At 39.2% G+C, this 26,441-nt stretch overlaps 1 protein-coding gene across 1 annotated transcript in view; it reads right to left on the bottom strand.

The window, feature by feature from the left end:
- Positions 1-26,441, bottom strand: part of ARMH4 (armadillo like helical domain containing 4) — a 133,429-nt gene that overhangs the window by 103,665 nt on the left and 3,323 nt on the right. The window contains exons 2-3 of the mRNA XM_030811209.1: positions 23,449-23,700; positions 21,881-22,090 (exon numbers count right to left, since the gene is read on the bottom strand). Of these exons, the coding sequence (XP_030667069.1) occupies positions 21,881-22,090; positions 23,449-23,700 (462 nt within the window). The remainder of the gene's footprint in view (positions 1-21,880; positions 22,091-23,448; positions 23,701-26,441) is intronic.

The raw sequence follows: 26,441 nt of genomic DNA on the forward strand, positions 1-26,441 counted from the left end.
TGTACATATTTATCATGTCCAACATGATGTTTTGAAGTATATATGTATTGTGGAGTGACTAAATCTAACTAACATATTCATTACCTCACAAAGTTATTTTCTGTGGTGAGAACGCTTAACATCCACTCTCAGCATTTATCAAGAATACAATATGTTGTTATTAACTATAGTCACCATGTTATACAATAACAGAAACTTTTTTATTTTTTAAAGTGAACAAACTCACTGAGGGAGCTTTCTAAAGGTTAAAAATTTCCCATTATATAATCCTTCATCTTCACCCCACAAGTCTGATATATTTTCTCTGAGTCATTTCCAAATATTTTGATTTTCGATTATAATTTCTTCTTTGATCCACCAGTTATTTAGAAGTGGTTTTTTTTTTCATTTTCAAAAGTATGGGGCAATTTATCTTTTTCATTATTAATGTCTAACCTAACTGCACAACCATCAGAGAATACAGCCTGCATGATATCAATTCTTTAAAATTTGTTGAGTTTTTTTTATTTTTTATTTTTGAGATGGAGTCCACTTTGTTACCCAGGCTGGAGTGCAATGGTGCCATCTCAGCTCACTGCAACCTCCACCTCCCGGGTTCAAGTGATTCTCCTGCCTCAGCCTCCCAAGTAGTTGGAATTATAAGTGCACACACACAACGCCCAGCTAATTTTTTTTATTACAGGTGCACACCACCATGCCCGGCTAATTTTTAGGAGAGACGGGGTTTTACCATATTGGCCAGGCTGCTCTTGAGCTCCTGATCTCAGATGATCCACCTACCTCAGCCTCCCAAAGTGCTGGGATTACAGGCATGAGCCACTGTGCCCAGCCAGGATTTTTTTAATGGACTGGTTTATGGCCAATTTTTATAAATATTTCATGTGTGATTGAAGATAACATATTTGCTAACAGTTGGGGCAGTATTTTATATATGTCAAGGAAAGCTTTTGTCTCAAATTTTATTTTGTTTGAAGATTTTAATAAATTGAATACAATACATAAGAAGGATAATATATAATAATATAAAGCTGTTTTAGTATTCAAAAACCAATGAGTATAATTCAATATAGTAACTCCCTAAAAAAGAAAACCATATCATCATCTTAAAAGGTACAGAAGTATCAATGCAGAAAAAGCATTTGATAAAAATCCAACATCCATACAATGTCCAAAAAGAAAAAAACAAAATCTAAGCTTTCAGCAAACTAAGAAGGGACAACTTGATTGTGTTAGTAAGTTTGGGCTGTCATAACAAAATGCCAGAAACTATGTGGCTTCAACAACAGAAATTTATTTTCTCACAGTTCTGGAGGTTAGAAGTCCAAGATCAAGGCACCAGCCAGGTGGGTTTCTGGTAAGGCCTCTCTTCCTGGTTTACAGATGCCCACCTTCTTGCTGTGTCCTTACATGACATTTCCTCTCTTGCAGAGACTCTAGTGTCTCTTTTTCTTCTTCCGTCTGTTTTTTTTTTGTTTGTTTTATTTCGTTAGAGATGGTCTCACTCTGTCACCCAGATGAAGTGCAGTCACACAATCACACAATCAGTTCACTGCAGTCTTGAACTCCTGGGCTCAAGCAATCCTCCTACCTCAGCCTCCCGAGTAGCTAGGACTACAGGTGCCTGCCACTATCTCCAGCTAATTTATTTCATTTTTTGTAGGGATTAGGGTCTCTACGGTGACCAGGCTGGTCTCAAACTCCTGGTCTCAAGCAATCCTTCTGCCTTTGCCCCACTAAAGTTCTGGGATTAAAGGCATGAGCTACCCCTCCCAGCCCTCTTTCTCTTTTTATAAGGACACCAGTCCTATTGGATTTGGCCCCACTCTTATGACCTCATATGACTTAACTACCCCCTTACAGTCCCTATCTCCAAATACAATCACATTGGTGATTAAGTCTTTAACACATAAATTTTCTACGGACACAATTCAGTCCATAACACTGATAAAGGGTGTCAACAAGAAACCTCTGGCTAACATCATAATTAGCCCACTTGTATTTATTGTCATTATTGATATGTTTGTGTTTGTCACTTTATTTTTTCCACTTTTTCTGTGCTTAATGTTTCTTTTTTTTTTTTTTTTGGCTTTTTTTCTTATTCTATTTTCCCCCACTACTGGTTTAGAAATTATACATTCTACTGCCTACTGCATTTTTTCAGCTGTTACTCTTAAATTTTACCACGCGTATTTAACTAACCAAAGACTGAACTTAATCACTATCTTATCACTCAATAAGAAGGGCTTTGGAGCCCTTTAATCCTGACTATAACTTCCCAATTTATTTTATTGTCCACTATTTTAGCTCTGTCCTCTCTTCTTACTCCATAAATTAGAAATTATATTTTATACAGAGTGCTTATGATTTATGTACATACTTACCAATTTATTTGTTCACTATTTCTTCTTGCATCTCAGTCCCTCCTTCTAGAATTATCTTTCTTCTTCTCTAAATGCAATGCCTTCATAAGTTCCTTTTCTAAAATCTGTTGCCAGTATTTTTGCCTTTGTTCTTTCAAAGTAGAGGCACATATTTCTAGGTTATTCATTAATTTCTCTTAATTCATTAAAGAGATTCTCCTGTCTTCTGGTTTCCATTTCCACCATTGCTGCTAAGTCTGCTCTCAGTCTAAATTTTGTTCCTTTGTAGGTAATCTTTTTCCTCTGGCTTTTTTCCTTTAAATCTGGATTTTCAGATTTCTCTCTTTGTCTTCATTATTCTTTCATTTCATTACAATGTATCTTGTTGAGCATTTTTGTTTTTAACTTTTTTTATTGATGTAGAACAAACAAAAAGTTGACAAACCATAAGTGTACAGCTTAATAAGCTATTACATCGTGAACCAGCATATTCACAACCCAGATTCTTTTTTAAAAAAGCAACATTCTATTGTACCAGAAGCCCCCTTCATACCACCATCATTACCCCAAAGGTAAGCACTATTCTGACTTCTAACGCCGTGGATTAGGTTTGCTGGTTTTTGAAATTTCTATAAATGGAATTATATTGTATGCATTTCTTAGTATCTAGCTTCTTTCACTGCAGGATCAACCCCCATATTGCTGCATGTGGCAATCATCCATTCATATTTAGCACCATGTAGTTTTCCATTGTATTAACATAGCACAACTTATTTGTCTATTCTACTGGTGATGGTTAGAATTTAGGTTATTTCAAGATTTTTGTTTTTTCAAATAATCAGTGTTGCTGTTAACACTCCTGTACATCTTTTGGTGTGCTTGTGTTTGCATTTTTGACGGTTTATTTATCTTGTGTGATACATGTTGTGTTTCCTATGTCCATGGATTCATGTCTTGTCACAGTTTCGGAAAAATTTTCAGCCATTACCACTATGAATCCTATCCCTCTGTTATCTCCATATCTCTTCCATTCTCTCTATTTTCTCCTGCCGGATATCTGATTAGGTAAGTGAGAAGTTTTCACTCTTCCCTCCATAAAGCTTAGCTTTTCTTTCATGTTCTCTCACTTGTCTCTTTGTGCTACACTCTCTATAATGTCTTCAAATTGATCTTCCAGTTCATTAATTTTCTCTTTTGGAATATTTAACCTGTCATTGAGGCTTTTTTCCCAAAAAAATATATTTATATTTCTAAATGTTCTATTTGGTTATTTTTTAAAATCTGCTGGGTCATTTTTGATAGTGTTTTATTACCTACCCATTTTTGTGATTTTTTTATTTCCTTAAAGCTTTTATAAATGGTTATTTTATATCTATGTCTGGATAGTTTTAGTAACTAAGGTCCTGAGTAAAGAGTAAGCCAATCTTACTTGGCTTTGTCTTTTCTGCTGACGCTCAGTCATGGTGGTTCATTTCCTTGTTAATTTGTTGATATTTTATTACAACACATTTATTTTATTCCTCACATTTGCTTGGTTCTAATCTGTGGGAAACCTATGGGACTCTATTGGACATGATTTTTTCCAGAGAGAATTTACATTTGCTTCTGTGGGAAGTCAGGGTGTGATACAAACCTGGAACTACTTTATTTTATTCCCCTTACACAGGCTTAATGTGGAAATTTTAGTCCAGGTTCCTCATCTTACTACTGGCTCAAGTGTAGACACCTAGTACAACAATGATACTACTATTTGTCCTAGAGCACCGCTACCTCTTCCTTGCAGTTAATTCCTTGGGTGTCAGCCCATATTTAGAATACACCAAGCTAGAAAGTACAATCCTTGCAGATTGTTCTGACTACTTGTAATCCCATTAATTTATTAAGCCATATGTTTTACCCAAGATCTAGTCATTTTGCTATGTCAAGATCCATTAGTTTTCTGTCAGAATCTGAAATCCAAACAAGGTACTTTTCAAAGGCATCCATATTCAAAATCATCCATTTTATCTACATTGTAAATAGGTCCAACGAGCTGAGTGAGAGCTTTTATCTGCTTTTCAAACCCCATTTTTAAATTCTCCAATTTCAAATACTCGTAAGAGAATCTGTAATCTGGGTATATTTTAAAATTAGATAAAATCTCAAATGTTATTATTAAATATTACCTTCTAATAGAGAACCAAGAAATAAAGCTGCACACCTACAACCAACTGATCTTCAGTAAAGTCAACAATAACAAGCAATGGAGAAAGGACTCCCTATTCAATAAATGATGCTGGGATAGCTGGCTAGCCAAATGCAGAAGATTGAAGCCAGTCCCCTAACTTTCACTATGTACAAAAATTAACTCAAGATGGATTAAAGACTTAAATGTAAGACATAAAACTATAAAAATCCTAGAAGAAAATCTAGAAAATACCATTCTGGACATTGGCCTTGGCAAAGAATTTATGACTAAGTCCCCAAAAGCATTTGCAACAAAAATAAAAATTAACGAGTGGGACCTAATTAAACTTAAGAACTTTTGCACAGCAAAAGAAACTATCGAGGGGGTAAACAGAAAACCAACAGAATGGGAGAAAATATTCACAAACTATCCATTCAACAAATATTTAATATCCAGAATCTATGAGAAATTTAAACTATTCAACAAGCAAAAAACAAACAATCCCACTAAAAATGGGCAAAGGATGTGAACACTTCTCAAAAGAAGACTTATGAAAAAATCCTCAACATCACTAATCATTAGAGAAATGCAAATCAAAACCACAATGAGATGCCATCTCACACCAATCAGAATGGTTATTATTAGAAGTCAAAACATAACAGATGCTGGTGAGGTTATGGAGAAAAGGGATGCTTGTACACTGTGGATGGGAATGCAAATTAATTCAGCCCCTGTGGAAAGCAGTTAGGAGATTTCTCAAAAACTTAAAACAGAACTACCATTTGACTCAGCAATCCATTTCTGGGTATACACCTAAAAGAAAACAAATAATTCTACCAAAAAAACATGCACTCATATGTCCATAGCAGCACTATTCAAAATAGCAAAGGCATGTAATCAACCAAGATGCCCAACAATGGTAGACTAATGAAAATGTGCTATATATATATATATATATATATACCATGGAATACTATGCAGCCGTAAAAAATCATTTCCTGTGCCACAATATGGATGTACCTAGAGGCCATCAAACTAAGTGAATTAACACAGGAACAGAAAACCAAGAATCACATGTTCTCACTTGTAAGTGGGAGCTAAACATTGAGTAAATATGAACTCAAAGAATGGAACAACAGACACTGGGGCCTACTTGAGGGTGGAGGGTGGAAGGAGGAAGAGGAGTGAAAAACAAACTATCGAGTACTATGCTCACTACCTGAGTAATGGGATCATTCGTATACCAAACCCCAGTGACACACAATTTACCCATGTAACAAACCTGTACATGTACCCCTAAACCTAAAAGTTGAAAGAAAAAAATAGACATTACCTTAAACAAGTCTTAATTTATTCAGTTCTCTCCTTGTTAAATGCCTCATCACCATGACTTTTTAAACTCCATTATTAATCTATACAAATTTCTTGAAAACTTTTTACTAAATTTCAAATTTTCCATTCACGGTATAATAGTAAATATAATAATTTAAAATTTCCTCCATTGTAGCCTTAACAATATTTAAAAGGTACATTCATGAGAAAATAAAAAGGCTTGAGACAAGATAGTCCACTTCAAACACCAGTGGCAAAATGTTTTGGATTCAATTTCCATTTCAGGCAGCTGTTTAAATATTTTCTTGGCTGGGCACAGGAGTTCACACTTGTAATTCCAACACTTTGGGAGGCCGAGACAGGCAGACTTCTTAAGCCCAGGAGTTTGAGACGAGCCTGGGCAACATGGTGAAACCCCGTCTCTACAAAAAAATACAAAAATTGACTGGGTGGGGTGCTGCACATCTCTAGTCCCAGATACTCAGGAGGCTGAAGTGGGAGGATTGTCTGAGCCTGGGAGGCCAAGGCCGCAGTGAGCCATGATTGCACCACTGTACTTTAGCCTAAACAACAGAGTGAGACCTTGTCTCAACAATAAACAAATAAATAAATAATGTTCTTATTTCATTTAATATTACTTTCTCTAAATTTGAGGATTCTGCTCTTGTTAATGGCATTGCCTATATCTGGTTAACAAGCTGAAGATACCGGTTTACATAAGTACCTTCGCATTTACTGCTCACAACTCCTTTTCAGCCATGAGCCCATGCAATTGGTATGTTATCCATTATCTTCTATAAATCCTGCCCCAAAGTTATACTGGTAGAGCCCTGTAGCAATAATTACAAGTTCTAGAGTTCAATACTTGCTCCTTTATTTTAGAGACAGGGTTTCACTCTGTCACCCAGGCTGGAGTACAGTAGCACAACCACAGCTCACTGCAGTCTTGAACTCCTGGGCTCAAGAGACCCTCCTGCCTCCGCTTCTTGAGTAGCTGGGATTACAGGCATGAGCCACTGTGCCTGGCTTAACATCTGCTCATTAAATAACTCACTTATGATTCAGATGACAGCTTCATATATTTCCCTCTAGAAAACGAGACTACAGCAATCCTATTCTATTTCTCAAGTATGCTATAAAGAGAAACACAAAGCTATATTAATATTATATCTGTAAATTCTGAGCCATCTGGAATAATATCTTTTTCTTCAGCTATTTAGTCATCTTAAAGGACTACTTGCTTTAAGCAAACATACACAAAACTTGTATATAAAAATCCACATACACTCAAAAGATAAATTATAGGTTGGTTAGGTTGATTATTGACTATGCAAAAATATGTATGAAAGTAGATTTCCCCTTCAAAATGTAAAGCATGTCTCAACCTATCTAAAATGAGGCTTACATAATAATTTGTGGAAATATGCATCTGTTTTATCATACTTGCATGCGTTTAGCTCCTTGAAAGCAGATATTTTACCTTAATCCATCTTTGTGCCCCACTTCCCAGGATCAAGCATTGTGCCTCACACAGAATAAGCACTCAGCATATGTTGATTGAATGGAAATAAACTCAACAACACTCTATCTTCCTTTTCGAAATAAATATTTAAATGCCTTTGTAGAACTCCAATCCAATTTTCATTAAGTTATGTCATGTATATGTTTCAAATGAGTATAACTGTTTTTTTTAAGAGACTAGGTCTCACCCTGTCACCCAAGCTGGAGTGCAGTGGTATGATCACAGTTCACTTCAGCCTCGAACTCCTGGGCTCAAGCAATCCTCCTGCCTCAGCCTCCTGAACAGCTGACACTATAGGTACATGCCACCACACCCAGCTAATTAAAAAAAAAAATTTATACAGGTGGAGTCTCACTATGTTTCCCAGACTAGTCTCAGACTCCTGGCCTCAAGCGATCCTCCTGCCTCAGCCTCCCAAAGTGCTGGGAGAGAGCCATTTTCCACTCACTTATTCTACTCATCAGTGTGGACCGAGTGGTCCAGGAGGCTTCATAGAGGAGAATAAGTTTGAGCTGAATTGTTTCTGTTTCTTTCCTGGCCTCTTAACTTCATAGCTCCCTATTTATGGAGCAGAGGAGCTCTGAGTATTATTTGCTATAGAAAGTGACAGAATGATCTTTTTATCATATGGGTGTATTTCTTGTGTGGTAAGAACAGTGCTACACTGCCTGGAAATGAATCATACCTTTAACTGGGATGGAATTTTCTCTGAAGGGTGGCATGCACATGGTATTAATCATGACAATTGTCGGACTGTCACTTGCCTAGGAATTAAACGTGTGTCCTTCAACCTGTAAACAGGACAGACAGAATGTATGCAGGGGGTAGGAGCTCACTACTACTTGGTGGTGAGCCCTAGCAGAAATTTATATCTTGGTCTTGGCTCTTCTATGTGGGGGCGGGGGTGGGGAGTAGAAAATGAGAAGTTTACCCTTTACATAGGGGGAAAAAAAAAAAGCCAAGCACTGAGATGACAGAAAGCCTGGCAAAGTGCCTGAAATATTGTTCCAGTGCTTTGGGAACAGAATATAAAACACTCAGAAAGAGCACGGAATGGGTCAGGGCCCATAAGCCCTAGAAACTCATTAGTGAAGATCAGAGAGAAATTTGTACCAGACGAACCTAATTCATTTTCTGTTTCTTTCACTTCTCAGTTTATTCGCTTTGTGTTCCCTTAGGTTTGTGCCACGTCTTTTAAAAATTTCTACTAATTTCAGTTGAAACAAGTGAAAGGATGTACATCTCTTCCTGAGCCAGAGTTTTAATAGGAAACAGGATTCCTCAGAGAGCATGTGAAGCAGACACCTTGAAAAAATCCAGAGGGAGCAGCACCAGGCTCCTGCCCACCTGGAGAATCTCCTTCTCCTGCTAAAACGTTGCAGATTCTTTATGCTGTTTTAATAGAAGAAGAAATTTCTGTAGACTATTGTGTCTAGAGATAAGCAATGTAGAAGGAGGCAGAATGGCTGGAGAAGAAAAGGCCCTGGTAAATGAGGGCAAAATCAATGTAAATCTTTCAGGACCAATGTAATGCTTCCAAGTGTGATAATTTTTAAATCTTGTAAGGTCATTTAAATTGGTGTATTACATTTTTCTTCTAATCTTTTCCCTCAGGGATATACATTCATTTAAATGTTAAGAGGTAGTCCAATGGCAAAACAACTTCATGGTTATGAATACAGCTTGATAAAGTGTAGTTGATACTATCCACACATTATTCTGTACATTTTTAAGGTTTGTAACTGTTTGTCCTCCAATGCAATAAAATTCTCATGTTTGCACCAATCAAAGAATACCTACATATGTCTATCCTCATATTGAAAAATCATGCCTTTGAAAATGCCTTAATTTTCTGCAAGCATCTAAAATATCTTTGAAATTTCTACCACTCACATATAGTTCCAAGCTACGTGTTTACCTCAGCATCTGTACAAAAGCCACCACACGTGGAAAGCCCTGCTTGGACCACTGTCCACAGGGATTCTCAACCCTGGAGTCTGTGCCCAGATTAAACAGTCAGAACAAATCCTTTCGCCAGGAGCCTGAACATCACCCTCAAAAGAGACATGTATCTCCTTCTATAGAAATATCTAGTTTACTGTAAACTAGGTATTTATTAGCCTGAGGCTGAGCACCTGATTGCCTGTTCTTCGTGGAAAAGCAGCTGCTCCAGTTGTTAAAAGCTATTCTTAAGAAATAATTCATCTAACCAGTGAGCTATGACTTGGTTGATTGCATGGCTATAAAATAATTTATTGCTAGTGTGGTGTATATGGTATCTATTCACCACTCTTTAGAATTTTTTCCATATTGTTAGGTTTGTTCCCACTCATTTTTCTACAATTATCAATAAAATTATAAATATACAGTTGTACATCACTTAAAAATGGGGATACATTCTGAGAAATGTGTCATTAGGTGATTTCATCATCATGCAAACATCATAGAGTGTACATACACAAATAGAGAAGCTGTAGCCTACTACATACATAGGCTATAAGGTATAGCCTATTGCTCCTAGGCTCCAAACCTGTACAGCATGTTACTGTACTGAATACTGTAGGCAACTGTAACACAATGGTAAGTATTTGTGTATCTAAACATAGAAAAGGTACAGTAAAAGTACAATATTATAATCATATGGGACCACTGTCACACATGAGGTGTGTTGTTGACCAAAACTTCATTATACAGCACATTACTGTATATATATACACAAATCTATAACACAAACACTCCCCCACACCACACACACCACACACAAAGACACACAGGGGTATACACCAATCCAGTGTTTTTCTAGGATGGAACTAAAGTCTCTCCTGACTCTTAGAGTCCTTTTTCTCTCCTGACTCTTACTTAGAGTCCTTTTTTTGTGATCCTTTCTGCCTTCTGTTGATGAACAGTCAAACTCTGTAAAATATTTGAAGAGATATATTCTGAGCCAAATATGAATAACCATGGCCCGTGACACAGCCCTCAGGAGGTTGTAAGAACATGTGCCCAAGGTGGTCGGGAAGACCTGGGATTGATAGAAAGGTAATGTTCAGGTTAAGATAAAGACTGTGGAGACAAAAGTTCTTCTGAAGTCTTATAGTGGCTGCCCTTAGAAACAATAGGTGACAAATGTTTCCTATTCAGATTTTAGTTAATCTCTTTAGGATTGGGAGGATCATGAAGAAAATTATCTAGCTTCGTTAATGGAGATTCTTTACAGAAGCACATTTTCCCCCACAAAGGACGCTTTGCAGAGCCATTTCAACATATGGCAAAGAAACATGTTTTGGGGTAAAATATTTCTATTCTCTTCCTTGTCTCATAATGTTATGCCAGAGTCAAGTTGGAAAGTAAGTCATGATATATAGGGTTAAATAAAATCCATCTGATGAAAATTTATGATTTGTAGGGCATGACTCTTAGATAGGAATTTGGTCAAGATTAAAATATCAGAGTTTAGGCCTCACTTCTATGTTGCATTTCTGTTTTATAGATATCTATCTTACCTCTTCTACTAGCACTTGTGCTCCCTTAAGAGCAAGATCCACCCCCAATTATTCTTGGTATCATCTGAATAGCCAAATAAATACTTGTTAAATGCACACATAACTGAAAGAATAAATAAAACCACTGAATATGTACAAAGCTAAATCCTTTCATCATCACGAGCCATTCTGTATAATTTTATGAGTGTCTAAGGTAAGCTTACTAAGCAGTGCCGGACTGGCAAAAAAAAAGGCACACACACACAAAAAAAAACAGATGAGGGGAACCAACTCTACAAGGTTTACTTAATTGCAATTATACCAATAAATGAATTCCCTGTGGCAGGAAAGCATACCAGAAAAACGAGAGTAAATGTCAGTTATCTTTCTTCAACAGCAGAATTTGTGAACACAGCTTTATGGCAATACCTCACCATATTGATTTTAAATATTTTTGAAATACCACAGGCTATGTGAGCATTATTAGCAAACGTGATGACCATTCTGAGTGCTAAGTAATGGATGTACTAACCCACAGAGCATGCAGGTACTTAGGAATAGAGCTCTGTCATAAATGCCAAAGAAAGCACGATGATTTCAGGACAAGACAACAAAATGACTTACCATAAGAGGCAACTGATAACTGAAATCACCAGAAATTCTGTGTTTCATAATCTGTCATATAAGACACTTAAAGTGAAACAAAAATGAAAACAAGAAAAGGAAACCTCATCCTTCCCTAACATATTTGGCAGTAAGTATTAAATGTTTCCTGTGTTCATGTTAATAGTTATAAAATTATTTTTTATTTAATTCCCATTCAACAGAACAGGCATCTGGGGGAGAAAGACCCAGCATTGAGTTCACCATTAAAATCAAATGAAGGGCATATTCCATGGACTACTCTTTTCCATGTCATCTCCGCTGTGTATCAGTTAAGTGGTTCTGTCATTGAGGCAAAGTTAAATCAGAATCCAAAGCATTTCCAAGAACAAAAGCCAATACTTGTACCCATTCTTAACACAGAGTGAACATTCATAATCTCACACTACAGAATCACAAATAGCAGGAGACAGTTCAAGCCTATCACACTCTTCTTGATCTTTAACATCATATACCACACAGCAGCAACCAAAGGAAAAAATCACTCAAACTTGGTTTTATAAATATGGCCTTCTGATGGGATTTTGCTAACTTGCATGCTAGAAGGACTAAGGAAAACTAGGAAGAAGCCTATGAATTATTCAATGATGTCCACTATAACATAGGGAAAGGAAGAAAATCCTACTGCCTTTCTAGAGAGACTAAGGGAGGCATTGAGAAAGCATACCTCCCTGTTACCTGACTCTATTGAAGGCCAACTAATCTTAAAGGATAACTTTATCACCCAGTCAGCTACAGACATTAGAAAAAAACTTCAAAAGTCCACCTTAGGCCTGGAGCAAAACTTAGAAACCCTAATGAACTTAGCAACCTCAGTTTTTTATAATAGAGATCAGGAGGAGCAGGCGGAACAGGACAAACGGGATAAAAAAAAAAGCCCACCGCTTTAGTCATGACCCTCAGGCAAGCAGACTTTGGAGGCTCTGGAAAAGCAAAAAGCTGGGCAAATCGAATGCCTAATAGGGCTTGCTTCCAGTGCGGTCTACAAGGACACTTTAGAAAAGATTGTCCAAATAGAAGTAAGCCGCCCCCTCGTCCATGCCCCTTAATATCAAGGGAATCACTGGAAGGCCCACTGCCCCAGGGGATGAAGGTCCTCTGAGTCAGAAGCCACTAACCAGATGATCCAGCAGCAGGACTGAGGGTGCCCGGGGCAAGCGCTAGCCCATGCCCTCACCCTCACAGAGCCCCAGGTATGCTTGACCATTGAGGGCTAGAAAGTTAACTGTCTGCTGGACACTGGCGCGGCCTTCTCAGTCTTACTCTCCTGTCCCGGACAACTGTCCTCCAGATCTGTTACTATCCGAGGGGTCCTAGGACAGCCAGTCACTAGATACTTCTCCCAGCCACTAAGTTGTGACTGAGGAGCTTTACTCTTTTCACATGCTTTTCTAATTATGCCTGAAAGCCCCACTCCCTTGTTAGGGAGAGACATCCTAGCAAAAGCAGGGGCCATTATACACCTGAACATAGGAGAAGGAACACCCATTTGTTATCCCCTGCTTGAGGAAGGAATTAATCCTGAAGTCTGGACAACAGAAGGACAATATGGACGAGCAAAGAATGCTCGTCCTGCTCAAGTTAAACTAAAGGATTCCGCCTCCTTTCCCTACCAAAGGCAGCACCCCCTTAGACCCGAGGCCCAACAAGGACTCCAAAAGATTGTTAAGGACCTAAAAGCCCAAGGCCTAGTAAAACCATGGAACAGCCCCTGCAATCCTCCAATTTTAGGAGTACAGAAACCCAGCAGACAGTGGAGGTTAGTGCAAGATCTCAGGATTGTCAATGAGGCCATTGTCCCTCTAGACCCAGCTGTACCTAACCCTTATACTCTGCTTTCCCAAATACCAGAGGAAGCAGAGTGGTTTACAGCCCTGGACCTTAAGAATGCCTTTTTCTGCATCCCTGTACATCCTGACTCTCAATTCTTCTTTGCCTTTGAAGATCCTTCAAACCCAAGGTCTCAACTCACCTGGACTGTTTTTCCCCAAGGGTTCAGGGATAGCCCCCATCTATTTGGCCAGGCATTAGCCCAAGACTTGAGCCAATTCTCATACCTGGACACTCTTGTCCTTCAATACGTGGATGATTTACTTTTAGCCACCAGTTCAGAAACCTTGTGCCATCAAACCACCCAAGCGCTCTTAAATTTCCTCACTACCTGTGGCTACAAGGTTTCCAAACCAAAGGCTCAGCTCTGCTCACAGTAGGTTAAATACCTAGGGCTAAAATTATTCAAAGGTACCAAGGCCCTCAGTGAGGAATGTATCCAGCCTATACTGGCTTATCCTCATCCCAAAACCCTAAAGCAACTAAGAGGATTCCTTGGCATAACAGGTTTCTGCCGAATATGGATTCCCAGATACAGCGAAATAGCCAGACCATTATATACACTAATTAAGGAGACTCAGAAAGCCAATACCCGTTTAGTAAGATGGACACCTGAAGGAGAAGTGGCTTTACAGGCCCTGAAGAAGGCCCTAACCCAAGCCCCAGTGTTAAGTTTGCCAATGGGGCAAGACTTTTCTTTATATGGTACAGAAAAAACAGGAATAGCTTTAGGAGTCCTTACACAGATCCAAGGGACGAGCTTGCAACCCATGGCATACCTGAGTAAGGAAATTGATGTAGTGGCAAAGGGCTGGCCTCATTGTTTACGGGTAGGGGCGGCAGTAGCAGTCTTAGTATCTGAAGCAGTTAAAATAATACAGGGAAGATATCTTATTGTGTGGACATCTCATGATGTGAACAGCATACTCACTGCTAAAGGAGACTTGTGGCTGTCAGACAACCATTTACTTAAATATCAGGCTTTATTACTTGAAGGGCCAGTGCTGCAACTGCGTACTTGTGCAACTCTTAACCCAGCCACATTTCTTCCAGACAATAAAGAAAAGATAGAACATAACTGTCAACAAGTAATTGCTCAAACCTACGCTGCTCGAGGGGACCTTTTAGAGGTTCCCTTGACTGATCTCAACCTCAGCTTGTATACTGATGGAAGTTCCTTTGTAGAAAAAGGACTTTGAAAAGTGAGGTATGCAGTGGTCAGTGACAATGGAATACTTGAAAGTAATCCCCTCACTCCAGGAACTAGTGCTCAGTTGGCAGAACTAATAGCCCTCACTTGGGCACTAAAATTAGGAGAAGGAAAAAGGGTAAATATAGATACAGACTCTAAGTATGCTTACCTAGTCCTCCATGCCCATGCAGCAATATGGAGAGAAAGGGAATTCTTAACTTCCAAGGGAACACCTATCAAACATCAGGAAGCCATTAGGAGATTATTACTGGCTGTACAGAAACCTAAAGAGGTGGCAGTCTTACACTGCCAGGGTCATCAGAAAGGAAAGAAAAGGAAAATAGAAGGAAATCGCCAAGTGGACATTGAAGCCAAAAGAGCCGCAAGGCAGGACCCACCATTAGAAATGCTTATAGAAGGACCCCTAGTATGGAGTAATCCTCTCTGGGAAACCAAGCCCCACTACTCAGCAGGAAAAATAGAATAGGGAACCTCACGAGGACATACTTTCCTCCTCTCCTGATGGCTAGCCACCGAAGAAGGAAAAATACTTTTGCCTGCAGCTAGCCAATAGAAATTACTTAAAAACCTTCACCAAACCTTTCACTTAGGCATTGATAGCACCCATCAGATGGCCAAATTATTATTTACTGGACCAGGACTTTTCAAAACTATCAAGCAGATAGTCAGGGCCTGTGAAGTATGCCAAAGAAATAATCCCCTGCACTGCAGGCCATACATTTCAATCCCTGTATCTTTAATCTCCTTGTTAAGTTTGTCTCTTCCAGAATCGAAGCTGTAAAACTACAAATCGTTCTTCAGATGGAGCCCCAGATGCAGCCCATGACTAAAATCTACCACAGACCCCTGGACTGACCTGCTAGCCCATGCTCTGATGTTAATGACATCAAAAGCACCCTTCCCGAGGAAATCTCAACTGCACAACCCCTACTATGCCCCAATTCAGCAGGAAGCAGTTAGAGCAGTCATCGGCCATCCTCCCCAACAGCACCTGGGTTTTCCTGTTGAGAGGTGGGACTGAGAGACAGGACTAGCTGGATTTCCTAGGCCGATTGAGAATCCCTAAGCCCAGCTGAGAAGGTGACCGCGTCCACCTTTAAACACGGGGCTTGCAACTTAGCTCACACCTGACCAATCAGATAGTAAAGAGAGCTCACTAAAACGCTAATTAGGCTAAAACAGGAGGCAAAGAAATAGCCAATCATCTATCACCTGAGAGCACAGGGGGAGGGACAATGATCGGGATATAAACCCAGGCATTCGAGCCAGGAACAGCTACCCTCTTTGGGTCCCCTCCCTCTGTATGGGAGCTCTGTCCTCCCTCTATTAAATCTTGCAACTGCAAAAAAAAGAGAAAAATATCTTAAAAACTTCTCCCTAATGCTATTTAAACAATGTATTTCCCAATTTTTTTCTGATTGATGATAAAAGAAAGAGACAAAGACATTGGCTTCAGTATGAGGCCACCAGACTCCCAAGAATATCATTCAGTCACCTGAATGAAGGCACACTTCAGAAATGACTCTCTCCTGAAATTCCTGTTATCAGTAAAGAAGACCCCAGAAGGGGACAGAACTAGAAACCCCAGATAAGGAAAGAGAGATAATACCACTATCTCTTCAGCAGAGGAAATTAAGAGACACTGCAAATAAATACTGGCACTGTTCTCTGAGGACAAAAACAACCATGATATTAAATACACACATACACATGCATGCACACATGTGCACACATGAAGGCAGGAAAATGGTTATCTCTGAAATAGATTAAACAATGAGTGGCAAAATAATGACAGCTTTCTGCCCCAAGTAAGGTGTCTGGCTGGGAAAAAAAATGTCAAAAAAGCAATCATTTAAAAACTAAATATAAAGACAGACAAAACAGTCTTAGAAAAGCAAAGAAAAACTGTCAGAAAAGAAAAAAACTGTAGTTAAAGGATATATTTGGTTTTGTATTTTAAAAATTAAGTTATTAAAGAAAGTTAAACATAGCTTCTCCATGGATTTTTTTTTTTTTTTTTGAGATGGAGTCTTGTTCTGTTGCCCAGGCTGGAATGCAGTGGCGTGATCTCGGCTCACTGCAACCTATGCCTCCCGGGTTCAAGTGATTCTTCTGCCTCAGCCTCCCGTGTGGCTGGGATTATAGGTACGTGCTACCACGCCTGGCTAATTTTTTGTATTTTTAGTAGAGGTGGGGTTTCACCGTGTTAGCTGGGATGGTCTCGATCTCCTAACCCCGTGATCCACCCGCCTCAACCTCCCAAAGTGCTGGGATTACAGGTGTGAGCCACCATGCCCGGCCAAGAATTAAAAATCTCTATGTTAGAGGTAATTCTCCAGCAAGTCAATTACTATGAGTTTGTTTCATAAGGCCTGTAATAAGTGGGCCTTTTGAAACAAATAAGGAAATGGGGATTTAATATGGTTTGGCTGTGTCCCCACCCAAATTTCATCTTGAATTGTAGTTCCCATAATCCCCACGTGCCGTGGGAGGGACCCAGTGGGAGTTAACTGAATCATGGGGGTGGGTCTTTCCCATGCTGTTCTCATGACAGTGAATAAGTCTCAAGAGATCCGATGCTTTTATAAAGGGCAGTTCCCCTATACAAGCTCTCTTGCCCGCTGTCATATAAGATGTAACTTTGCTACTCCTTTGCCTTTCGCCATGATTGTGAGGCCTCCCCAGCCATGTGGAACCTCTTTCACTTTATTAAACCTCTTTTCTTTATAAATTACCCAGTCTCGGGTATGTCTTTATTAGCAGCATGAGAACAGACTAATACAAGGTTGAGATAATATCGTGGGACTATACTCAACACTCAACATGTATGCCCACAGAAAGATACTAAATAAGACCAGTCGGATCAAGAATTCAATTTCTCCAGATGAGGGACACTGGAATTGCTTTTTTCTTGCAGAAGAGCTAACCCAGAAGAGTCCAAGCAAATTCAGTGTTCCTGTCACTGTATTCCTGTCTCTGTCTGGTCCGCACCATGGCAAGCACCAACTGGCTCCCCATTTCCCGCTAGCTGGAAGGCCCAGATATTGACTTCCAAATATTAAGGGAAGAAGTGCGAGGGGTGGGAGGGAGGACCATCAAAGACTTAATTACAAGATCTGAGAAATCTCTGTTTTTATATTCTTATCTCCCACATGTTCTTAGAAACCTACTATCTGACACAAATAGACCCACAATTCTGAATATGGAATTGCCAAAGCAACAACCTTCCATTCTACAGAATTATTATTACCACTTTAGAGCACAGATTAATTTCCATCTTCCACGGGGGTATACAGAAAGAATAAGATAAAAGTTTGATTTATTCAGAGTAAGTAGATATCTTCAGACAGATTTCTAATATACAGAAGGTGGGACTTCTTTAAGTAGGTAAGAAATATTAGTACTAAAATATGTTAAAGAGTTAACCCAAATAAATTCCAAGTATGTTTCAAGACTAATCAGAAATTTTAAGTTGGCATTTTGGAGCAGGAAAGACATTAATATTCAACAAGATAAGAAAATCAATCTATGCAAAGATCATGTCCAAAAATTAATTTATGCAGTTATAAAATATGTATAAAATTTGTCATTATCCTACTTTGAATAAAAAGAACATGTTTGTTATGTTTGTATTTCAAAGCTGCTGAATGCAGCTCTCATAGAGGTATGCCTGAAATGAGTATAATGCATTTATCATTGTAAGAATATTTTTTCCCTAAAAAAAAAACTCATACATAAAAGTCAAACATATCAGGCAAGGTGAAAAATAAACCATTATCCCTTCAAAAATCAAACTGCATTTTTGCTGACAAGATAAAAGACACTGAAATATGCACAAGGTGGCAGGCACTTATCAAGGCAGGCTTTCTTCAGTGACTAAGAAATGGAAAACACACCAAAACTTCTCCCACTCTACTAATTCACATCACTCAGGTAGCATGTCTGTCTTCACAGACAGCTGGCAAACTCTTCAGAAGCAGACCCCCTGTTACATGTTGAATTGTGTCCCTCAAAATGGTATGTTCAAGTCCTGACCGGTAGTACCAGTGAATGTGATCATTTTGAAAATAGGGTCTTGGCATACATAATTAAGATGAGGTCATTAGGATGGGCCTGAATCCAATGACTGGTGTTCTTAAAAAGCAAGGAAAACTTGAGCACAGAGACACAGAGGGCCATGTGAATAGATTGGAGTCATGCTGCCTCAAGCCAAGGAAACCCTGGGGTTCCTCCCCTAGAGGCTTTGGAGACAGCAACTCCTGCCTATACCTTGAATTCCAACTTGCAGGCTCCAGACTGTGTGAGAATAAATTTCTGTTGTTTTAAGCCACCCCGTTTGTGGTACTTAGTTATGACAGCCCTTGAAAACTCATACCCCCTCTCAGTCATCAGGTTGTAGAGATGTGAGAAGCAGGGAAGAAGACAGGGTGCAAGTAGACATCATTTTTAGACTGATTTGGGCTGTTAGTTATCTCTTAAAGGATAAACAGAGCTGTGGATTCAGAAATTTCCATAAAGGTTCATTCTTCTTTGGTGTCTAATGTCTAACAAGGAATGTCCCTTTCCAAATCCCATGGAGAAAAGTACCTCATTTCCCAGAGAAATGCTCCTGCCCCCTAGTGAAAAAGGAAGATATTAAAATAACATATAAACTCGGCCGGGCGCGGTGGCTCACGCTTGTAATCCCAGCACATTGGGAGGCCGAGGTGGGCGGATCACGAGGTCAGGAGATCGAGACCACGGTGAAACCCCGTCTCTACTAAAAATACAAAAAATTAGCCGGGCGTGGTGGCGGGCGCCTGTAGTCCCAGCTACTCGGAGAGGCTGAGGCAGGAGAATGGCGTGAACCCAGGAGGCGGAGCTTGCAGTGAGCCGAGATTGCGCCACTGCACTCCAGCCTGGGCGACAGAGCGAGACTCCGTCTCAAAAAAAAAAAAAAAAATAACATATAAACTCATCACAGAGACTAAAACAAGAAAGGCTAATAACTTGACATAAGTAATACAGTGTTCTAGATAAGAAAAAAATTACCTGCCTCTAGGCATAAGCTTATGGTAGAATTAAAATGTTTCACCCAGTCAAAGCTTCAAGCTGCACTTATATTCCTGGGCAAGGTAGAAAAACATGCATTGAAAATAGAGGCCTCCAATACATCCAGGAGTCTAGTAGGTTGATTTGTTTAAATCAGTGTAGTCAATTCAGCTTTCAGAAGACTAGATGCACCAGCATAAAACTAGCAGTGGTATTATTAACGTATACTAATTAAACATAAGTTGTACTCCTTGGCATTTACGAGTAAAAATGTGCTAATTCAAAATCTTAAGCCCAACAATGTGGCAAAAATAATATCTTTTGACCAAAAATATTTTTGTAACCCATGACAAGGATAATTTAGATCAAAAACTAACAAAATATATTATCAAAAAGGTAGCTAAGGCCGGGCGCAGTGGCTCATGCCTGTAATCCCAGCACTTTGGGAGGCCGAGGTGGGCGGATCACAAGGTCAGGATATCGAGACCATGGTGAAACCCCGTCTCTACTAAAAATACAAAAAACTAGCCGGGCGTGGTGGCGGGCGCCTGTAGTCCCAGCTACTCGGGAGGCTGAGCCAGGAGAATGGCGTGAACCCGGGAGGCGGAGCTTGCAGTGAGCCGAGATCGTGCCACTGCACTCCAGCCTGGGTGACAGAGTGAGACTCCGTCTCAAAAAAAAAAGTAGCTAAAATTGAATTGTGTAGAAGAAAAGAACTAAAACCCCAGGACACCTTAGGCAGGTCGGAAAATTCTAACATATTTCAATACAACTGCCATCATCTACTAAATTTAGAAAGTTACTGCAGTTTCACAAGTATGGATTATTCACAAATATTTTTTTTTCTCTGATTTAATGAGCCCTGCTGGGTTAAAGCTGTCATGTCTAACTCAGGTTAATTTAGGGAAACCTGCTTTTTCCAGATGGCATCAAGGAGAGCAGACAGTTAATATGAGATGCTGAACTCAAAGTCATACAGTATTTATCTTAATGTGGAATGCAAGAGTTGTTAGCCTTTGAGCCCACTTTGATCTGTTTCTTAAACCAGCCTTCTACTGTGGAATTCTCCATACTGCTCCTAAAATGTCATGTTCCTCTGTCAGCAGCCAACCAGTGTTACCCAGAAAGTGTGCCCCAGACTCAGCTGCAAACCTAGCTCAATCTCCTTCCCTGGCTTAGACAAAACAAAATAATAGCATATCTTATGTCTTTTACTGCAGCAAACACATGGCTAATCGAGTGCCCAAAAGCTTACCAGTGTTCCAGATTAGTTTAAGAAATTCTGCACTATAAATCTCTGGACATTTTGTATCTCCAGCCAGGAACTATTCACCTGCCAAAATGCTGATTAATTACGTGACTATGTGTCATATTTCTAGTCTTCTTATTTGTTGATAGGCAGCCGTGCCCCAAGTTTCTTTTACATGCTCAAAGCCAATGTCTTGGAAAGTACAATTTGGCATGAATTTCTTGGTCTTAGTAAATAAAGAGACTGCCTATCTCCAAATAGTGGCACAGACTAACCCAGAGATGTTACTAAGGGAGAATAACCCAGCATTAACAACCAGAGCAATGCTGTTAAAGTACAATCCACATTAAAACTTGCAACCAAGAAAATCTGGCGGGGAAACTCAACATCTCCATCTTAACCTAGTATTCTCAATCCAACTTGAATACTGAAATCATCTAAGGCAGTCTTTTAAAGTGCTGATGCCAGATTCCACCTCCCACCATCTTAATCTGAATCACTGGAGAGTGACTCAAGCACTGGGATGTTTCAAAAGCTCTCCAAGGTAATTCTAATGGTCAACTATAGTTGAGAACCACAGATCCATAGCAGAGTCAGCAAATTTGCTCTATAAAGGGCCCTATCATAAATGTTTCAGGCTTTGTGGGCCACTGAGTCTCTGTCACAGCTTCTTAATTCTGCTGCTATAGCATAAAAGTAGCCACATATATATGTAAATGAATTAGTATGGCTGTGTTCCAATATAGCTTTATTTATGAATACTGAAATTTGAATTTTTATAACTTTTCTATGTCACAAAATATTATTCTTCTTTTGACTTTTTTTTTCAATCATTTCAAAATGTAAAACCATTCTTAGCTTACAAGCCATTCAAAAACAAGTGGCAGGCCAGATTTGGTCCAGCTGTAATTTACTGACCTCTGATCTATACTGCAGATTGAATACACTCCTACTTAATTCTTTCTCGAAAACATTTGCTCAGTGACTCACTCAACCAGTCCTTGAAAAGATTCCCTTCAAAGCATGAATACCTTCAGATTCAAGTTGGTCCAGGCCATATGACGCAGCTGTATAAACGCGAGTAATAGATGGAACAACAGTTCTTCTCTCAGGGGACGCCTCCGAAGCAGGAAGTGCATGGGAAATGCTGGGTTCCCCCACCATTATTCCAGGGGGTGTCACTGGAGATCCCAGAACTGGTGTGAACTCCTCATTTGGCCCTGTGACTGTGTCCATTTGTTCTGCCAAACACAACAGACAGGACTTGACCCACAAGATAATCATTATGGCAAATGTAAGCATGTGCTTTCACTTTTTAGGCAAGAAATGATTAAACCAATACAATACAATACAGCAAGTTTGGCACTTGGGTCAGCTCTCCTTTCCCATATTGTATTAATCCAACTCTCCAAAGCAAAGACTTTCAGAAAAATGTATTGTCTTCCAGGAAAATGTATTATCTTTAATCAGAATTTTGTTTTTAAATTTTAATCTCCCATTTATTCTATTGGCAATATTATGGATGTTGTAGGATTTTATATTATGTATTGCCAAAGGTAAAATATTTAACAAAAATACATTAAACTGTATTTCAAAGACTACTTTGGAAAGACCGAGTGTCTTTCTCAAAATCAAGTCATAGAGTAAGAGCCTAGATGTGGGTCTGGAATGTCAATTTAAAAGCAGCCAAATATAGCCCCAGGAATTCCCAAGTCCAGAGACTCTAGAACACTAGTAGCTTTCATACAGAAAACTTGACTGCCTTTAAGAGATCAGAGCATTTGAGAGCCTCCTACATAGAAAGCAATTTGTAGACATGATTTCAAATTCTTAAAATAACCTATAAAACAGATAGGCATTATTTAGAGGTGAACAAACCAAAGCTTACAGAAGTTAAGAAACTAAGCTTGAGGCTACAATATTAGTGAAAGACAAAGTTGTGATTCAAATTCAGGTCCATGCTTTTTTCACCTCATCCCCCCGGCTCCTAGCAGCAGAGTTGCCAAATAGGAAGAGCCTTCTCAGGGGGTCTGGCCTTTGAGGACCCAGAGGTGAGCCACCAGGAGACCTTACTTACAAACTAAACCCTTGTCCCTTTTTTTTTTTTTTTTGGCACGGAGTCTCGCTCTGTCACCAAGCTGGAGTGCAGTGGCACGATCTCAGCTCACTGCAAGCTCCGCCTCCCGGGTTCACGCCATTCTCCTGCCTCAGCCTCCCGAGTAGCTGGGACTACAGGCGCCCGCCACCACGCCCGGCTAATTTTTATATTTTTAGTAGAGACGGGGTTTCACCACGTTGACCAGGATGGTCTCAATCTCCTGACTTCGTGATCTGCCCGCCTCAGCCTCCCAAAGTGCTGGGATTACAGGCGTGAGCCACTGCGCCCGGCCAACCCTTGTCCTTTTAAGGCTCTGGAACACCTCTTCAAACAAGACAGAGTTCACACCCCTTTCCAGGTAAAGGGGTGTGTGTGTGTATGTGTGTATGTGTGAGCGCACGCGCTGATGGCAATGTCAGCTGCCTCACTCATTCTATTCCTTGTCCGTTTAACAGAAGAGATCCACCCCCAAAACAGAGTCCAATTTCCTCCCTTACAGACCTTCCACAGTGGGAGTAACTTCAAAAGACAAAGGGACGACTGTAGTTGAAACTGTAGTGGCCAGAGGCTCCCATCTTCTTGCCAGCTGAGTAACACCAGGAACGTCAGACACAGGAGAGGGGTCTTCCTTTTCTTCCTCAGTCTTGCCACTGTCTCTGATAAGCTCGAGGGTAGCAACCTGCTCTTGTGTCACCATGGATAAAGTGGCATCTGGCTCTTGAACAGCTGTTGTCATCTCTTGAGTGATGATGTCTTAAAGGGGGGAAAACATTTAAAAATATACCAAATCCCTATTTTTTTAAAAAGAAATCATGATATGATTAAAAACTTGGGGGGAGGGGAGCAGATGCTATTTCAGGAACTGGGAAAGCAAAGAGAGAACTCAGAAGTAAAATGACAGTAAATAAATGTTCTCTCTGTCACTGCTTTCAGTAGTTGTGAATCAATCTACAACAGAGATAAAGAAGTTCATGGAAAAAGCTAAAATGAAATCTAAAACAAAGTAGGAAGATCAACAGCTGAGCTCCCTTTCAGGCACATGTTTGAAGGTCAACATAATCGGTTTAAGAAACAAATTATACAGAACTAAGTTACACTCAAAAACTCTCAGAAACATTTGTATACAGTGTATTCATTTTCACATTTGCATTTCTGGAGGGTCAAGGGAAGCTAGCATTTTAAAATAAAGGAGTAATAATTACAATAACTAATATTTACTGAGTTTCTATGTTAAACACCATGTGAAGTGCATGACATACAGTATCTTAAGTATGCATCCTCCCATATGTACTACAGGGAGATAGGTACTAATATCATTCCACAGAAGCTGCATCATAGTGCTCAAGAATGCAGGTTCTAGAGCCAACCTGCCTTAGTCACTTACTAGCTGTGTGATCATAAACAAATTATTTCACATATGTGGGCCTTGAGTTTCCTCAGCTATAAAATGGGGATAATAATAGTATCTATCTCAGGGAGTTACTACAAAGATTAGATAACACAAGTAAAACACCTAGGATTTGGTAAGTTTTCAATAATTACCAGCTATTATAACTCCACTTTACAGAACTTAGGTTTAGAAAAGCTAAGGAGCCTGCCTTTGGTCACATTGCCAGCACTCTTAACCACTGTGCTAACTATGCCCAAGGAACAACTTGGAGAGGCCTCTGTAGAAGGTGTGCATTTGCTTTTAGATCAGAAAAGGAAATGAATAGAACTGGCAGGGTATGACATTATCTGTCACAGGTCCACTTTCTTTACAACATTATAATTCCCTCAAACACAGTATTAAAGACTGTTCATAATAATACTCTGCTTTCTCTTCAGATCATATAAATGTTTTGCCTTCTACAGACTACTTATAAGTCAAGATTTGCCCTCTTCTTATGAAGGGGCTATGCTAGAAATTTCAAACACCATACAGAGCAACTACTAAAAACTTAATTTCTTGAAAACCTTATTGTCTCTCTTTTTTAAAATATTAGTTCTACATACTAAGGATTTTAGCAAGATCAGTAAGTTATACAATGAAAAATAACATTCTAGAGATAGCTTTAAAAAGGTTTCTCAAAGTTTTTATTAATGACAGGCCAGGCGCAGTGGCTCACGCCTGTAATACCAGCACTTTGGGAGACTGAGGAGGGAGGATCACAAGGTCAGGAGGTCGAGACCAGCCTGGCCAATATGGTGAAACCCCATCTCTACTAAAAACACAAAAAAATTAGCCAGGCGTAGTGGCACATTCCTGTCATCCCAGCCACCTGGGAGGCTGAGGCAGGAGAATTGCCTGAACTCAGGAGGCGGAGGTTGCATTGAGCCGAGATTATGCCACTACACTCCAGCCTGGATGACAGAGGGAGACTCCGTCTCAAAAAAAAAGAAAAAATTTTTATTAATGACATCATGGCATATCCTATTACTTTAAAAAAAAGTTGCCTTGAAAATAGTGTATCTGCTTTAAAATAATGTGTATTTGTTTTTCACTATAAGCAGTTCCTTTTCTTGGTACTCATCAAGTTTACACTATTTTTCCATTTGAATTGAAGAGATTTTTACGTTTGATGGATTAATATATCTGGTTACAGGACAAACAATGTGAGTTAGGGTAAGGTTCTCACATGAGCTTCATATTTGCACTCTATACCATTGTTTGAATTTTGTCCCTCTTTTTTTCCTTTCTCCAATATTACTGTAAATCCCTAGAGAGCTAGGATTCATTGTCTTTCTGTACCTCTAGCACGTAGGGCAATGCTCTGTTTGCCACAAGAAGACAATAACATATAGTTTTACCATTTTAAGCAGTAGGTGTTCTCTATGTTGCCCTCATTTTTGAAAGCATAATGAACACTTCTGAGAACACATATACAAAAATAAATATGCAGGCGCTGTTTGTAGTTTTATGAAATAGCAAGAAATGTCAAAATGCATAGTATCTTGAATAAATAATTGCTGTTAGAGAAAGAAAAGTGAGAACTAGAAATAGTAATAAAATTTTTTAAAATAAACTTTAAAGTTTCCTAACATCTCTCATTCTTCCTACTTCATGTAGGAGAAAAAATAATTATATATTATTTTTAAAACCTGATCTTCAGTTGAAGCAGCTAACTGACTCAAAGGACTATAATCTCAACATACTCATCTGTAAATAATATCTAAAAACAACAAGAAATCATTGCATATTCTGAAGAAGATAATGTCCTAAGTGGTCCCTGGACTCTAAATGATTAGCATTTAAGTTGCTTACTTCAGAAAAATACTTATGATCACCTGAAAATGAGTAGTAAAACATTTTGGCTATTCTGTAACAACTGCTGTCAATAATTGCAATCTTTCCCATTCCTTTTAACTCTATGGGAAAAAAAAAAGTAAAACAAAAGTAATAACTTGACAGTTCCTCTTGGTACAAAGAACATTTAGAAGTTGTTTGATTGATTTTGGGTAAAGTAGGTAATCACATTGGATAACTCCAGTCTGAATGGTTCTATATCCTCATT

The sequence above is a fragment of the Nomascus leucogenys genome, chromosome 1a (assembly GCF_006542625.1).
Source record: "Nomascus leucogenys isolate Asia chromosome 1a, Asia_NLE_v1, whole genome shotgun sequence".
NCBI lineage: Eukaryota > Metazoa > Chordata > Mammalia > Primates > Hylobatidae > Nomascus > Nomascus leucogenys.